Source organism: Lethenteron reissneri, chromosome 21, assembly GCF_015708825.2.
Source record: "Lethenteron reissneri isolate LAM-NWPU_2019-01 chromosome 21, ASM1570882v1, whole genome shotgun sequence".
NCBI classification, from domain to species: Eukaryota; Metazoa; Chordata; class Hyperoartia; order Petromyzontiformes; family Petromyzontidae; genus Lethenteron; species Lethenteron reissneri.
The window spans coordinates 21,737,483-21,754,301 of record NC_083799.1 but is presented as its reverse complement, the minus strand read 5'-3'; the positions used below and the strand labels follow the sequence as shown (position 1 = coordinate 21,754,301).

Genomic DNA, 16,819 nt, shown 5'->3' with positions numbered 1-16,819 from the left:
TGAAGAAGTCACTGAGCCCAGCGTGAGGATGATGATAAGTGCGCTGGAATTTTGTCTGTCTGCCAGTGGATATTGTAGTAATTTCACTGTCCCATATGTCAATTTTGCATGTGGCAGAGGAGTGCCATGTCGGTTATGGATGTATTTACTTACATGGGTTTATTCAGGCTTCAGAACAAATTTCGTGACAGACGCAGATAAATGCAAACGTGGTTAATATGGGTGGTATATAGGTTAAATGCCAGCTCGAAAGATAACAACCTCAAGATAATCTTGGGGGCATCAGAGGCAGATTATTATATGCCGTCCAAGCAATATGAACAGGAAAGAACAACAATGAGACAACCTTCAATTTAATTGACCATTTACTCAAACATGTTTGACCGAGGGATTGATTAGTCGTGAACAAATGAATAATTTGAGGGGAAAAAATGGACGAGGGATTGGGTTTGATAGGGTAGATTTTTGGGTTCAAGATTTTCGAGTAATCGCAAGCGTAGTCTAGCATCGTAAATTCTGACATCGTTGTGAATGACTACAGTGCAGTTCATGTTTATCCATTGTTGTGGACCTTCCTTTGCGGTGTCTGCTGAGATTTGACAACCAGAGCTTGTCATGTGGTGTAGACGTACAGCTTGGAGGTATGGCCAAGAGATGGCAGTGCTCAGAATAATCATTCATGCGCTGTTGTTTTTCACGAAGTACCGTATTCACGTATTCTCCCATATACCCCCACACACTCATTAATGGTAATGGCCAAATATCCCAGTGCAGAACGCGCTTGGAAAAGAATCGTGATACTCCGTGAATCTTTCCCCATTTAACAATTTTAACTGGAAATAATGCGTATTGACCTCTGCTCATTATTTAGATGTGTAATACTGCTGGGATAGTTAGGGAGAGTTGGATAATATTGTAGATATTAACACTGTTATCACAATATGTAAGGTTTCACATGATTACAACGAAAGAAAAAGGCTCCGGTAATATTGCATGAATTATGTGCTGTTCACATCACTCGCATAACAGATACGACTGGACGGTGTACGTTTTAGCGCTTCCATATAGCTCTCCTTTATTGTTTCGGGTTGTACCCCCGCGTGTTTGTTTGTCATGGTAGTGAAACGTCGGACGTCATGCCGAACAACATGCAGTGCAACTCAAGAGCACATTCGACAACGGATCTTTTACATCACTTTGCATTTTATTTGACTTAACGGCGCTTGACATTAACCAGAATAGTTGCGTAGACCCACTTTATTACGTGACTACAGCAGCCATGTGACTGGAGAGTGGCTTGACTTAAACCATCCTACAGTCAGGCATGAAAATAGTGTTACATAGAATGAAACACATTATATTGTGATTTAATACGCGATATACTGAGACTGTTGTCGTATTTTAACTCATGAATGTCATATTTATTTACAATAAATGTAATCAGTAAACTATGTAGGCTCGTGATATTAAATGCTCATAAAGTAACCTTGATGCCAGAATAATTTAAGAGGAGGTGAAGAGGAAGGCGAGGTTTGAGATGTACCGCCATCACCACATTGCATAATCGTCCAACCTGGATAGGGAACACACAAAGAACCATTGTTAGCTCTGTATGCATGAACAACGATAGTGTACCATCAGTATTGAGCCCACGATCAATGTGTGACTGTTATCTGTTCAAGGAAAACGTAGCTCTGCGTAACTCCAGTCCAAGCTAACATATCTCCCCCATATCCAAACATCTCCTCTTTGAGCGTACCTCGTTCACTGGTTAATTTTTATTATGCCGCTCACAATAAATGCATCAGACTGAATGCGTAAGAATCAATGTTCCATGAAATGGGTTCATGTGACCCTTGCAATGGTTAGAGACCGGTATACCATATTCACCACATTGTAAAAAAAAAAAACCTTTCAATAAATGACCCTGAATTGTAAACATTCATTTAATTACGAGATAGAAATTCGTTTTACCCGTATTTACTCAGCTGGCGGTCCTGAGCAAGTGGTGTAAATTCCACATTCCCATGGCAGGAACAAGATTAATTATTCGCTAACCAGTTTTGACTTCTCACAAAAGTGTTAGTAATGTAATTATGAAGAGCTCAATTAACTGGCAGCCAGAGTTAGAATTGAGTGCATTGTCCAGTTGGCTCTATGTGCTGTCACACTGGTGTGTTGGGTATTATTTTGATGTATAAAAAAACATGGGTCACAAATTAGCACACAAATAAGCGATGTATGCTCCATAGAAGAGGGACCACAGGTGTGTTAAGCCCCAGTAAAACAATTATTAATCGAGTCTTACGGTGATATCGGATACATACTGCTGCAGTGCTTGAAACCTAGCTAGATAACCCTGGGTAAATTTAGCATGCTAACTGCAGTGATGCATTAGCATTTTATAAATAAGCTTTATTTTAAAACAAATATTGTATGCTACAGTTAGAGAAGATATGCACCTCATGCTATTTTAAATTGAAACACAGAGAACACTTGCGCCTGTACCTATGTTTGTATTCTGGTGCCTCTAGCTCGCAGATGTTCACACTGTCTCTTTCGATTTGCCTGTGTTTTGTCACTGTTAAACTAAAATGTAGAGCTTAGTTGCACCTGTACATAACTTTTTCATTTAACATTTGCATTACATTACATTCGCACGTTTCGTTTACACTACCACTAATACCTCTTAAGAACCGTGTACTCGTTCTCTGCAATATTTATGTCTTTGTTTTGTTGTTGCTGTGCTCACACAGCATGGGTCCATTTTGTTAGCCAGGAACAGAACTATCCATATAACAAATACAAAATAAATGTGAAACAGAAAAAGGTGAGAATATGTTTTCCCCATTTGTTTCTGGCAACAAAACAGGTGTTAAGATGTTATAACACCAAACTGAAACCTTTGGTGTTTTAACATCTTAACACCTGCTTTGTTGCCAGAAGAAAGGGGAAAAACCTATTCTCACATTTTATTACTGGAAAAGGAGGTCCCGTGATGTAAAAAAAGGTGAGTCATCATGCCTTGAACCATAATGTTTCTCGTGGCCTGTCCTGGTGTAGCAGTGCACCATCGCTTGCTTACTCTGTACTCCATTTGGTTATACAACCCAATATATTGCGGGTCTTTATTTTGTAAAGCAACATACGAGTATTATGGTGACTCAATATACTTTTACGGTTTTGTGGCCAAAGCACAACTGTGCCACATTGATGACACGCCACATTGATGACACGCCACGTGTATTCAATGTTTGCATGAGAGTGTGTGTGTGTCACAAAGGAGCTCATGGCCAATAACAGTGACGATTATCTGAACCTGTCCTTGGGCTTCCCCGAGGATATATGAGGACCTGGTGCGATGTGTAAACATGGCCACAAGGACGTGGCTCTGGCCAAACAAACCCCCTTGTATGCCGACCTTCATGTGAGCTCACTTAACAGCACTGGCCCAAAAAGTCTGTAAAGGCTACACGGGGGATATTTGCATTTTTCTTGTCTCAAGGCGCATCGTGGTGACATCACCACCACTTCGTGTAGAACGGTGGTTGTTGTGTCTTTGTATGTACGTGAACAAAATATATCACAAGTATTTTTCACGAGGATTATACACCGGCAAATTTTATTCCTTTAAATATATTTTAGTCGGTGTGATTTATTTTTAACACACTGTTTTTCATGTTATAACTTTCTTTCATGCAATCTATGTATTATTTAAATGCGTGTTTGTTCCCAAACTATCTAGTCAATTTTGACTATCGCTCCTCTACGGACAGTGACAAATCAGGACTAATACACTAAAATAGATGTGGTAGACATGTTTTAGATAACGAATTTTAGAACTTTGCTGGCAGATTGGTGAAATAGAAAAGGTTATGGCACGCTATCTATTAAATAAAGTAAAAGAAGTAATGATGAATATGGAACTGATTGAGAACATTTGCATACTTCAGAGGTTCGTAAATTTGTCTTCCTTTTCGGTTAATACTAACATAATAGACATTGTCCAGATTATTCATTTAAAATGGGCTTAACTAAGGCATAAGTCAGTAAGTACATTTATGAATGCACAACTTTATCACGTTATATTTCAGAAGATTAAATGTATGAAAGGAAGGGGCTGCATTTGCAGAGCTGTATAAGTACAAACCCAAAAGAACTCACCACCATCATTCACCCTGCTTATTTACAACATTTACAAAACACAACATATTTCTGAATATAAGCCTTTTTTTATCGGAGCAGAGAGAGGAAATCCAGATGGACTAAGGTGAGTCCTCACGACAGCAGACTTCAGGATGAGTTGAAGCGGTGACGGGAAGTCTCACCCATAGGTGACCCTCTCCTCTGCCGGGTCTCGGTAGATCCAGTTTTCCGGGGTCAGGGCTCTCTTACCATACCTGTGGGCATGCGCACGTATACGCCAATGTTAACCTCACCGTATTGGGTGGCAAGAATTGACGTGTGCACTCGTAAATTTAACACGCGGTTGGCAAGGCACGGTGCGAAAGAAGTTTAACATACATACATATATGTACAGTTGCCATCACTGTGCGTCACTTGACACCCTGGACAACCTTGCAAATGAAGTGTTTCATCTCAAGAGACTATCCAGGTAAAATATGGCAATGAATAAAAAATACAATTTCCACCAGTACTGTAATACGTATGCCCCCCCCCCCCCGTATTCATCATATGCGGCACTTGTGATGCTCGCGACTTCGTATGTAAATTCAAAAATACTTTCGGTAATGATAATTACCGAAATATACATCGCGAAAAGATTGACAGTTTCATTGCAATTGTTCTCATGGTGATGCATGCCTACGGATTGCGAGCCGTAGGGATTAATGGCTATGTGAGAACTTCACATTAATCCGGGCAAAGGACAAATACGAGTTAGTGCGCACGCATGCATGCGCGTTATGTACATGACCTGGGTTAAGTCGTGTCAGCAAGCGTGTATCCCTGTTGCGGGTCTGTTGTGTGAGCCACGGGAGCCGTGTGAGCCTGTGTGCCCTGGTGTGAAGTGTTTTGCACGTGTTCCAACGTGAGCCATGTTTCACACGTCTATCATGTACGTTAACTTTCTTCCGCACCGTGACTAGTCAACCGTGCTAATCGGAGGGGCGTGTGAACCACGTGTGCCTTGTGAGCCATGCGTGCCTATGTTATTCACGTGTGCCATGTGAGCCATGTTTATCATGTGAGCCCAACGTTATTCACGCGTGTAATGTGAGCTATGTGAGCCACGTGGTTGAGTCCATCTTATTCACACGCGTCACGCGAGACACGTGTGCCACGTGACCCGCGTGCGAGCCCACGACATATCCACGCGTGCCACGCGAGCCGCGTGCGAGCCGCGATGCGAGCGGTAATCCGCCAGGACCTCTGGCGTGTGATGAGGTTGATGTAGTGGCGCACGGCCGCCTTGTAGCGAGCCATCTGCTCGGGCGACGCGTTGTCTCCGGGGTTGTCGGGCTTGGGCGGGAATGCGGACGCGTGCATCCCCAGACACAGGATGGCGCACACGCTCAGCGCCAGAGCGGCCAGGCGCACACGTGGGGAGATCATCGTCTGTCGTCACAATGGGCAGCGCCCACCCACATACACACGCGCGCGCGCGCATATAAATTCACGATGCATAATGCACCGATACTAAAGGCAAAGATCTACCGTATAGGGTGAACAGTTTTGGGGGGCTAGTGTTGTCAGCAAGCGCCTATGAAGGCCGGGACGGCACCAGAGGGGTGGGTGGCCAGCACCCCGCGAGCCCCCCTTCTGTCTCCCAAGTGGCGATGTTTACACATCGCACCAGGTAATCGTATAAGGCTGAGTCGACCTAGGGGAGGCCCACGACTGGTTCAGATGAATCGTCACTGGCATTGGCCGTGAACAGTGCAGCGGGTTGCTGATTTACTCGCGCAGCTCGCTAACCACACTCCACTAGCGCTCTCGAACCATTCACGTCTGTGCAAAAATTATCACGCATATTCTATTTAGAATGCTTTACATGATGCCATACGTTGGCAATAATACAACATTGAATTTTATCACTGCGTGCGTAGAGTATGTTATACATAATGAATGTATTATGCATATTTGTAGACAATGCAAGCGTATGTGCACGCTAACATACTAACACGATGTGTAACCGGGTTAAAATCCATTAACGAATATCTCTTAGTGAGATCTGGTACACATTGTACAGGTCTCATATGTCTGGAGTAAAGAATTTATGTAAGTGACATGAGTGAGCACGCACGATCGTGGATGTACTCTATGGTGACATTACAAATGCAGTGTGTTAGCGTTTACAAATGCATTTCATGTTGGAATACTTCAGTAAATGAAAACAACAAAAATCAGAAGAGCAAGTTGGTATAATAATCAGCGTTTATATTTCAATGTTTTACTGATGCACATTTATTTATTGCAAGTACTTTTCTGACGTATTCCTTTATATGTAATAGCATGACAAATTAATGAAGATGGTAAAATTGTTTTTTTCATTACATTTAAAAGCATATGACCTGAAGACAAATGCAAAATATAAGTAATGTACTTTTATTTAAAATGTACATTTAAAAGTCTCGTGAAAAACAATCCTCATGTCTGCAAAGAATGTGTGATATTTTGAAAAACAAAAGACAAAACATCCCATGAGACACATTTGGATTATGCACGTAATGCCAAAGTGGCCTTTGTTCGCAATATGTATTAGATATTTCGATTTAAAGCTTTCGTGACTGCAGGGATTCATCTTCTTGGTTGACTTTACCGAAAGAACCAAGAAGATGTATTAGATATTGTTTGGGTCTTTCGCTAAAGTCACGTAGATATGTTCAAAGAAAATAAATAAAAATAACCAAAAACTACGATGTTTTGATCGCAACACACGACGACCGCTTGTGTTGCGATCGAACCGTCGTAGTTTTTTGTTATTTAATTTGAACCTATCTACGTGACTTAACAAAAGACCAAAAGAATATGAAATCCTGCAGTCACGCAAGCACTAAGTCAAAATTTAATATGTATTAGAGTTTTATTTATTATATAATCTTGATTGGACGCTTAATACCTTAAATACAGTGGCTTAAACACAGTTACAATAGGTTACATAAACGGGGTATTTACATATTTAACTTCAGTCATACGGCAAAAAATAAACAATTTGAAAATGTATGTACTCAATGAAATGTAGTTGTCACAGTTTGGTTAAGCAATGGGATTTCTCATAGAGAAGGTAATGCAATTAGGCACACACTTCACACATTCTCCATACAAGACGTGTAAATGGCCATAGATACATTGCTATAGAACCATGGATTCCCATAGACCATTGCATTTCACAGGCAATTTTTTTTATTACGTCACATATACATGCATCCTACAATTTGTATAGGTTATGTACATTACTGATAGATTCGAATGTTGTCAGAGGTGCGATTTTTTTTGTTTCATGTTTCAAAATTGGTATGTGCTAAATCAGCATCAATGTATTTACTTTGCAGTACTCTACATTTATTGAATTAAAATTGTACCAAATGTTTTCATTGGTATAGTTCTATTATAATTTTCAGAAGTTGGCTAAAGACTGAGCAGATTCTGAAAATAAATAATCATCCTATAAATAACGCTTTTATGAAGTAAATATAATTAAAATACATGGGTTGTTTCATTGCGTGTCCTGTATTTCTGTTAATTATACTCAAGCACCAGTGTCGTTGTGCCGATGCACGAATGAGATGCGCACTTCTTCTTACACGCCGTGTAAATAGTGTACTGTACAACCTGCCGATAGGAAAGATTAAACATTACCGACGTGACGCAGGACTCTTTGTTTCCCGCGTTTGTTTCCTCGTTTGAAGTTATTTTCATTCAGAACAAAAAAGGGTTATTAACTTTAATTCACTGTGGGTTGTACATTAGTATTATAGTATGTTCAAACATGTTATATAGTTCTTTATTGCTCGATAGCATCTTATTCTTAGGTTTTTTCGGTAAAGTCACGTAGGTAAAACATTAAAATAATGAAAGTAAAATAAAATAAAAATCACGACGTTTCGGAGGCAACACAAGTCTCAGTCATCAGGTGGGACCGTCACAGCCAGATTTGCTGTGACGGTTTTTTCGGTAAAGTCACGTAGGTAAAACATTAAAATTAATGAAAGTAAAATAAAATAAAAATTACGACGTTTCGGAGGCAATACAAGTCTCCGTCATCAGGTGGGACCGTCACAGCAAATCTGGCTGTGACGGTCCCACCTGATGACGGAGACTTGTGTTGCCTCCGAAACGTCGTGATTTTTATTTTATTTTACTTTCATTAATTTTAATGTTTTACCTACGTGACTTTACCGAAAAAACCTAAGAATATGAATCCTTGCAGTCACGAAAGCTTCAAATCTAGAATCGATAGCATCTTGTCAAACTCCAGAAGTTAGTACGGGCTTTTACTGACTATTATTACCGTAAGGTTCTCATTTGTTTTAATTCACATTCATTGTGCATCCTATTTCCAGATTAGACTACGGAAAAGTGATTAGACATTTTCCAGTAATGTTTGAAAGTCCAATATTTGTTTTCTCCCATAAGCAACAAACTATTCGTGGAAGACTAATCTAAAATTAATGTTGAGTTCTGGAGCATACTGCACATGATTTAGAAAATCCTTTCGCCTCTTCAAGTAAAACACCACGAAGGTATTTTGTCTGTGTTTTGTAAAAAAAAAAAAATCACAATAAAATTACAGGCAAAGCCAACTGAGTGCGGTGGACGGAGCCAGGTGCTAAAAGCCACAACTCAGCGAGCGCAGGGCGAGACAGGAAGACTCACGGATGCGGGCGGGCGAGCGGGCGGGCGAGCGGGAGACGAGGCTGTGAAGATTGAGCGTCTCTGTCGGGTGGCGCCTCCCTGTGACCTGAAGCTCTGCTGCTGTCGCCTGCGCTCGCCTCTCATTTATACCTTAGCCGCTGTCGTCCGGAGGAGCCCCACGCTTGTTCAATTAGGCAGAACGGATAGCAAAAAAAAATCAAAGAAAACACAAGCACTGCCCCACTTGATCTTTAACGCGGAGATGGTGCGTCGTGGAGTGGCGTTGCTCACCCACGGCGCTCACCCCCGCAGGGACATACTCAACGCCTGGCTGTGTGCACACACCACACATACGCGCTGCAGGACACACACGCGCACAGCACGCTCTGGTAGAAGAACACTCACAATATGAACAAATCCACCCCAGCATGCAAACGTTTAATTCACATCTGAGAGAAGATAATCCGGATAAAATATTGAGTATGTATTACTCAGTGCCATATTTTTTGTTATTTTGCTTTTATGTTCACTTTAACACACACACTTTCATTTTTCATTTTTAGTGGAGAAACGATGTTCTCTCTCGTTTTCGCTTAATTTAACCACTGCGGGTGAACACAGAGACATCTAAGCAGACAGTTGATCACCGCAATAGTAGAAACGTTAATTTTCCTGATGTAAAAAATAAACCTGAGGACATTTCCCCCCCCCCCCCATCCTACTTATGCTTCTAGTAAAACAAACTTTAATCGAATGTTGATGTTCTTATTTTTGTTGTGATCCCATTGTTAGCAGCAGACCCATTTAAATGACAGTACAAATTTGAGGTATGGATCCTATTTTTTTAAGTTGATAGACTAATTTACATTTAAAGGTGGATTTTCGGTCAGATTTATAAAATATGAAAGTGGGAGCTGAACAGTAGCTGCCTTGCTGCCTTGATGACAGCTGCAGCTAACGTGGAGTCTTTAGTGATGCAAAGTAGAGGTCATTTCGCCTTTCATCTCCACCTTTAACCCATTCAACACACCAAAAGCATGATAACTAGTAATAAAGCCAATTCATGACCAAGGAAAGTCACATTCAGTCTCAATAAACTTTTTCAGGAGATTCCTGCGTTGGAACGTTTGACCAATTCTATTATTGTGTGTTCAGCATATGGGAGGAAACCAGAGTACCCGGAGAAAACCCATTTATACGAGGGGTGACATATGTAGTACATATGTTGAACTTTCTTCACACCGTACGTAGTCAACCGTTCCAATCGGATGTGAGGGGGGGGGGCAGGGCAACAAACTAAACACAAAAGCAGTTATTTAAAAAAATGAGTTTCCAATCTAGATTTGAACCTACATAACTCCAGTGGCTTCCTAATATCGAATGCTGATGGCCAACATTGTCATCTCTTAGCCAGACTGTGCAGCCTCAATGCCTACAGCATCTGGAAAGTCCTGATGGGCACCAAACCAATTATTACCTAACTTGCCTCATCCCTGCATGGATTATGAGGTTTGATGCATATTGGTTGATTGGGGTTTATTTGGTAACAATTAAAATGCCAAAAACTACAACTAATTGTATATCTTATGGGCAGGATTTGAAAAAAAATCAGTAGATCAAATTTAGCAATCTTTGGAAGAACGTAATCAAACAGGTATGGTGTTGACTGTTGTGGTAGCCGAATCTCTGTGTTGTATTGCATTATATTTATGTTTACTATGTTTTCTCATTCATTTTGACCTGATGATGGTTGCTTGTGTTGCAATCGAAACGTCGTATTCTATTATTATTTTATTTATTTTCTTTCTAAGTGACTTTACCGAAAGAACCAAAGAGTAGATAAAAATTAATTATATTTTTGCTTCTTTCGGTAAAGTCACGTAGATAGAAAACTATTTTTTTTTATTAAAAGCAAAAAAAAAACCCCACGACATTTCGATCGCAAAACAAGCCGTCTTCTTCAGGCTAATGTTACTTAACATGTTTTGAATTGCCTCTCAGCACACATTACCGGGCACTTGTGTTTTATACCCATTCATGTGGATATTGTATGCTTTATTAATGGTATGCAGTGGATGAAATGCATACATGATTATAATCTATAAGCATGCATTTTCCAAGTTGCTTAACAAAGGCAAATTATGACCATACCATTACCGTTTGTATTAAAATGTCCAAAAAGAATGCATTTATGGCAGCCCAAATAATAACTGCCCACCACTATAATTATGAGTAGCATGCCATTTTTCCCGGCACATTTGTATAGAGTAATAAAGTGCGGCTACTCCTCTGGCCATGTGAGCACTTCCATTAATGTACTGCATGTAAGAATGTATCATACATAATACGTAAATAGCCACTAAAGTTTTTGCTGAAAGAGCCAAAAAATTAGAAAGGACATCACAGGATAGAGCCTGTCAAGTTGGTTGACGGAGCATTGCTCACCCTGAGAAGTGCTCTTTGCCGAGCTGAGAGATGCATGTTGTCGAGCATAAAGCTCTTAGGTGGTTGCTTGTCAGGGTACGGTCAGAGCCCACATTACTCTTAACCACACTTCATGGTATGTGTTTACATTTGGAGTGATATAGAATCAGTCACGTAGCAGCATAGCACTGGCTGCTGGTAAGTAAGAGGATCTGCAGCTCACAGCAGCCCTGACTGACAACAGGTCACGTGATAGACCAGAGAGGGATGTAGGGGAAAGTTTATGGAAAGAGCACATCGAGAACCCGCTAGTAGGTTCCAGAAGGGGGGCGTGGCCGGGGCGGAGCCAGTATAAGAGGGGCCCCGGGAGGGGACCTCGGGGCTGTCGTTTGGAGTGGGATCCCGTCGTGCTGCTGGAGTCTTCGCCGCAGTCTCCGTCTTCACCACCTCGGCGTCGCCAGTCAGGCAGTCTACCTGTCAGCTGTCCTGACTGGGAACCGTAGTTACTGAGTGTTAATAAACAGAGTTCCTCCTACTCTTAGTGCCTCTGAGTCAGTCACTACACATTCGTTGAGATACAAAATTGCCATAATTTAAGTATTTCCTCCATTGAATACAACGGTTATTATGGTACAAAGTTGCAACAATCATATTTTGGGATTGTCAATCTTTTTGTAAATTAATTGATAAAAATCGTTACTATATAATCGTATTATTGTGAATTGAATGATACATCTGGTTTTGTGTAATTATCCTCATCATCTGCCCATTCCTTTGGCTCTTTAATGACAATGGGATCAAATTAATTTCTCCCTTGGTTATCTTTCTTTAGCCAGTATCACTGCTTCTTTCAGTCACAATCTTTTCGCTTCTAGCATTTTTACTGGTGCATCTCTCCGCCAGATACCTGATTTCCCATCTCCCCATAATACTGTTTCTTTCCACTGTTACATTACATCGCAGATTACCGGATCCTGTCTGGGCTCATTCTTGAGTTACGTAAAAATTGCTGAATATTTGTTTTCCAGTCAGTGGCATCAAAAAACTATTTTTTATATCTCATAATATTTTCCTGAGTCCTGCCTTCCATCTTCCTTCTTTTGTCTTTGTATCTTTCCATCCACCTCATTATTGTCCCCCATCTGCGCACACTGTCTTTAAATCCTTGGCTGACCTCTAATCCCTATATTAACTTATCAAAGCTGCCTTCCATCTCTGCCCTGGGCCTTGTCTGCTGCCAGGGTTGCCCTTGAACTCGTTTTCTGCCCCGGTTGCCCCTGAGACTCATTGGTGAAGGGTCTCAGCCTGCCTCCCAATACCAATATGCTCTGGGATTTGTTGCTAAAATGCCCTGCGCTGACACAATTCTGCCTTGGGGCTTGTTAGTGAAGGCATCTGGCCCTCAAGGATGCCCTGAGACTCGTTGGTGCTGCTCCGACTGCCCCAAATATCTATATGTGGCTAATTTTGGTGTTGGAACCTCCTTTCTTCATCTGGGACTGTGCCATGGCATTGTGCTCTTTTTCCCATGTTTCCTTCCACTGAGCTCTTTACATCCCTCCTACTGTAATTCTTCATTTTTGTAAAGCATCTCAACATCTGATTACGTTTTGACACTGCATGAATTGTGTTTGTTGTTGTTATTACATATATCTTTGCTAAAGTGGGGGTGTTTTTCATTGAATATGTTATTCTCGTCAATATTTGTTGTAACACACTAACTGCCCATCACGTGAGTCAGCAGATCGCCCGTACCCTCTGACAAATTATTGTGGAAATGTATTGAAGAAATAAGAAAATATTGTGCAAAAATGAGTTTCCCCATGGTGTCGTGACTCATATATGTTTTAAATGTGAGTTCTCACAAAATTACTTTGCTGAAATATTTAACTTTCAAAAGGAAGATTTCACTTGCCTAGCAGACAAGTAGGTCTCAACCATAAATAATATGGTCCTTTATAAGTAATCAAATTAGCATGCACAAGACTTTTCTTGAGATAAATCAATGTCCAGTCATTCCACCGCAAGATTTGACTTCCTTCTAGATATAATCCCAAACGAAGTTTGTCTTTCATAAGGAAATTCTGTATTCATGTTACCAAACGGTAGGTAACATAAATTGGTGGTGGCAGTTTAAAAAATGTAAACAATTTCAATAAATAAGATGCAAAGACATTGGCCATACATCTTAAGGTATGATGCTGCATATGTTGTGCTATAAGTTATCATTGCTGTGGGTGGCACGAACGCAAATTGCAGAGGGACAAGAGCAGCATGTTAATATTTATCTCCCTGTGTGAGATAAAAGTCCTCGATATTTTTTTAAAGCATGTTTTTATTAAGCATACTGTATATATTCTGTATGTACACTCATAAAAAATCATAAACATGTACTGTATACTGTTTTATATAGCATACAAACCATAAAGCCAAGACAAGACATCTATAATTGAAGGGTTTTTTGGGTTAGATCGCGTAAATATATATATTACAATTAGTTGTAAGCTAGTTGCAACTAGTTGTAAGCTAGTTGTGATTACTGACGAAACGTCATACTCAGATTGTAAATGTTGTGGCTTTTCTCTCCAACACACCGGTGTGCTGTACTAGTGACGAACTGGCACGTCACTAGTTGGCTGTGTCGGGTGGTGGCGGGTCTTAACGACACATTTATATATTTATGCGATCTAACCCAAAAAAACCTTCAATTATAGATGTCTTGTCTTGGCTTCATGGTTTCTATGCTATATAAAACAGTGTACATGTTTTTTATTTTGTAAGCTAGTTGTAATTACCAGAGGTGTGGACTCGAGTCATGTGACTTGGACTCGAGTCAGACTCGAGTCATGAATTTGATGACTTCAGACTCGACTTGGACTTGCATAACAATGACTTTGTCCCACCTCTGACTGGTGTAGACTCGAGTCATGTGACTTGGACTCGAGTCAGACTCGAGTCATGAAGTTGATGACTTCAGACTCGACTTGGACTTGCATAACAATGACTTTGTCCCACCTCTGGTAATTACTGACGAAACGTCATACTCAGATTGTAAATGTTGTAGCTTGGCTCTCCAACACACCAGTGTGCTGTACAAGTGACACAATTGGCATGTTCTGTTTATGTGACAACCCTTACTAGTTGGCTGTGTCGAGTGGTGGCGGGTTTTAACGACACATTTATATATTTACACGATCTGACCCAAAAAAAAACTCTTATGGACAAGACAAGGCAGTTTGTGCATTGTCTTTGAATAGTTTTTTATACGGAAATATATTTACGAGAGTGCATATTTGCCAGTCTCCTGTGGTTACGCTGGAAGGTGTCAATGAAGAGGAAGGAAGGACCATGTATGGTTGGGAGGGTGTTCTGTGGAGGGAGATTGTGTGTGAGGTAAGTGTAGGGAATAAGTGTGAGAGAGAAGTGTCTGGTAGAGTGAGATACGGGACAGAGGGCAGCTTTGGTAAAGTGTACGTGGACCGTGATGGTCACGTTGAAATATGTAATTGCTTTTGCTTGTATGGAATAATCTTCAAACATAATCCTAATGAGAAATATTACATTGAGTTAATGGTAGAGAGGAATAGGGAAGTGCATTCTGGGTTGAAAGATATGGTGAAGTTGGTGTAGACAGAGTGCGGTGTGAAAGATCAATCTGTTGTGTGTAAACAAAATACAAGAACATGTATCTCATGTTATTAAAATGTAAAAATGAACATTGGGACATTCTACATTTCTACAGCCTCGCTGGCATGTAAAATACAATGCCAATTGTGTATTGTGCACCTGGGCAATAATTTAAATCCCTCTTATGATGAGATCACTGTAACGAAAATATGGTGAGAAAAATCTCACTTCGATATGATCAGAACATTTTGGATGCTAATTACGTAATCCGTATTATGGATTTACTGAACGAAGTTACATTTTATTTAATAGTTTCTGTCGTCTGTTTAGAACTTTTAAAACATTTTGAGAGATGTGTTATACAAATAATGACGAGTATAATCATTCATGGTTATTTTACAGTGGACAACTGCTCAGCATGTATTGATTCCACGAGACAGGTTACAGTCCGTCATTATTATGTTCGAGTATCCCTAACGTCTTGTAACTCGAGACAATGTCCAGTCTTGTTAGAACACAAACGCAACAGTTAAGGTCGTTTGCATTCTTTAAAGCTCCTGCCTTTGTAGAGCAGGCAATGAGTGGCGTTCACAGTCAATATGTCAATATTTTGGAAAAAGGTCATCTGTGAAAAACAAGGGTGTCACAATTGAGTTGTTTCAGATAATGTAAACACCTCAAGTGATTAAAATACAAGCTGTTAGAAGCCCCGGGGCCTCGAAGAATGACTAAAATGCAATACAAATAGGTTTACGTGACGACTAATGCACACAGAGGTTGTGCAGAAGAGGCATCCTGGAGAATTCTAAAGAAGTATGAAAAAATAAAAATGGGGTTTACCCTTTCAGGCAAGAAAACAGGTGTTAAAATATTCAAATACCAAATACAAACCTTTTGCAAGGAATCATGTCTGCATTAATCACACATACTTGTGGTGAACATGCAAACAAAACATGCTCTGATACTATATGCATTATCCTTGAAACCGATCGGCTACACCAGATACAGCCTTCTTTAGGTCTAGATTTGAAGCTTTCGTGACTGCAAGGATTCATATTCTTAGGTTTTTTCGGTAAAGTCACGTAGTACAGTACATAAAATCCGTGACCTGATTCCATCTGTGAAAGATGTCATTCCTGACTTACAGTACCTGGAGTCTACAAACTGAGTTGCAGTTGTGGTGATTGCTACATTGGAGAAACGAAACGTCATGTCTCTGATCGTGTCCGCGAGCACAAGTCAGATCTGAAACACGGCAAAACTGATTCTTCCGCCGTTACCGATCATTGCTACAACGCTGTGGGCTCTCATGAAATGTTCTTTTCCGAGACTAAGGTGCTCTGCAAACCTCCTGGCTACCATCAAAGGTTTCTACAGGAGGCCATCCATATATACAAACACAGACATAATTTCAACCGTGACGATGGGTACAAACTTAGTAATCATTGGAAAGATGTTATTAATCATGCAAAAAAGATTTAACTACACATATTTGGAGCATTCCTGGCAGCGATTTCAGCCGCACCACCCCTACATAATAATAGACTCAGTCAACCATTCTACACAACAAAGACTAATTTCTTGGCAGCGAGTTAAGCCGCACCACCTCTACATAAAAATAGGCTCAGTCAACCATTCTACACAACAAAGACTCATTTCCTGACAGCGAGTTAAGCCGCACCACCTCTACATAATAATACGCTCAGTCAACCATTCTACACAACAAAGACTAATTTCCTGACAGCGATTTAAGCCGCAACACCTCTACATAATAATAGGCTCAGTCAACCATTCTACACAACAAAGGCCCATTCCTAACAGTGTACTTCAGCCACACCGAACCTCACAAAAAGAATATTCAGGGCCTACCTTGGCCCCTCCCACTCTCAACCAGTATATATACAAATACTGTGTTCTTGGAATTTCTCTCACTTGATACAGCTATCCTGCT

The 16,819-nt window shown here is 40.5% G+C and overlaps 1 protein-coding gene across 2 annotated transcripts in view; it reads right to left on the bottom strand.

Annotated features, from left to right (window-relative positions):
• Positions 1-680: 680 nt before the first annotated feature.
• LOC133345396 (peptide YY-like) overlaps positions 681-16,819 on the bottom strand; it is a 60,216-nt gene continuing 44,077 nt past the window's right edge. Inside the window, exons 2-5 of one of the 2 annotated variants that reach the window (XM_061556105.1) lie at positions 8,839-8,998; positions 5,390-5,577; positions 4,329-4,400; positions 681-1,573 (exon numbers count right to left, since the gene is read on the bottom strand). In XM_061556105.1, coding sequence (XP_061412089.1) covers positions 1,549-1,573; positions 4,329-4,400; positions 5,390-5,577; positions 8,839-8,961 — 408 coding nt within the window. In that variant the 5' untranslated portion in view covers positions 8,962-8,998 and the 3' untranslated portion in view covers positions 681-1,548. Of the gene's footprint in view, positions 1,574-4,328; positions 4,401-5,389; positions 5,578-8,838; positions 9,048-16,819 lie in introns of those variants that run through there. The other variant, XM_061556106.1, reaches the window with a different exon arrangement.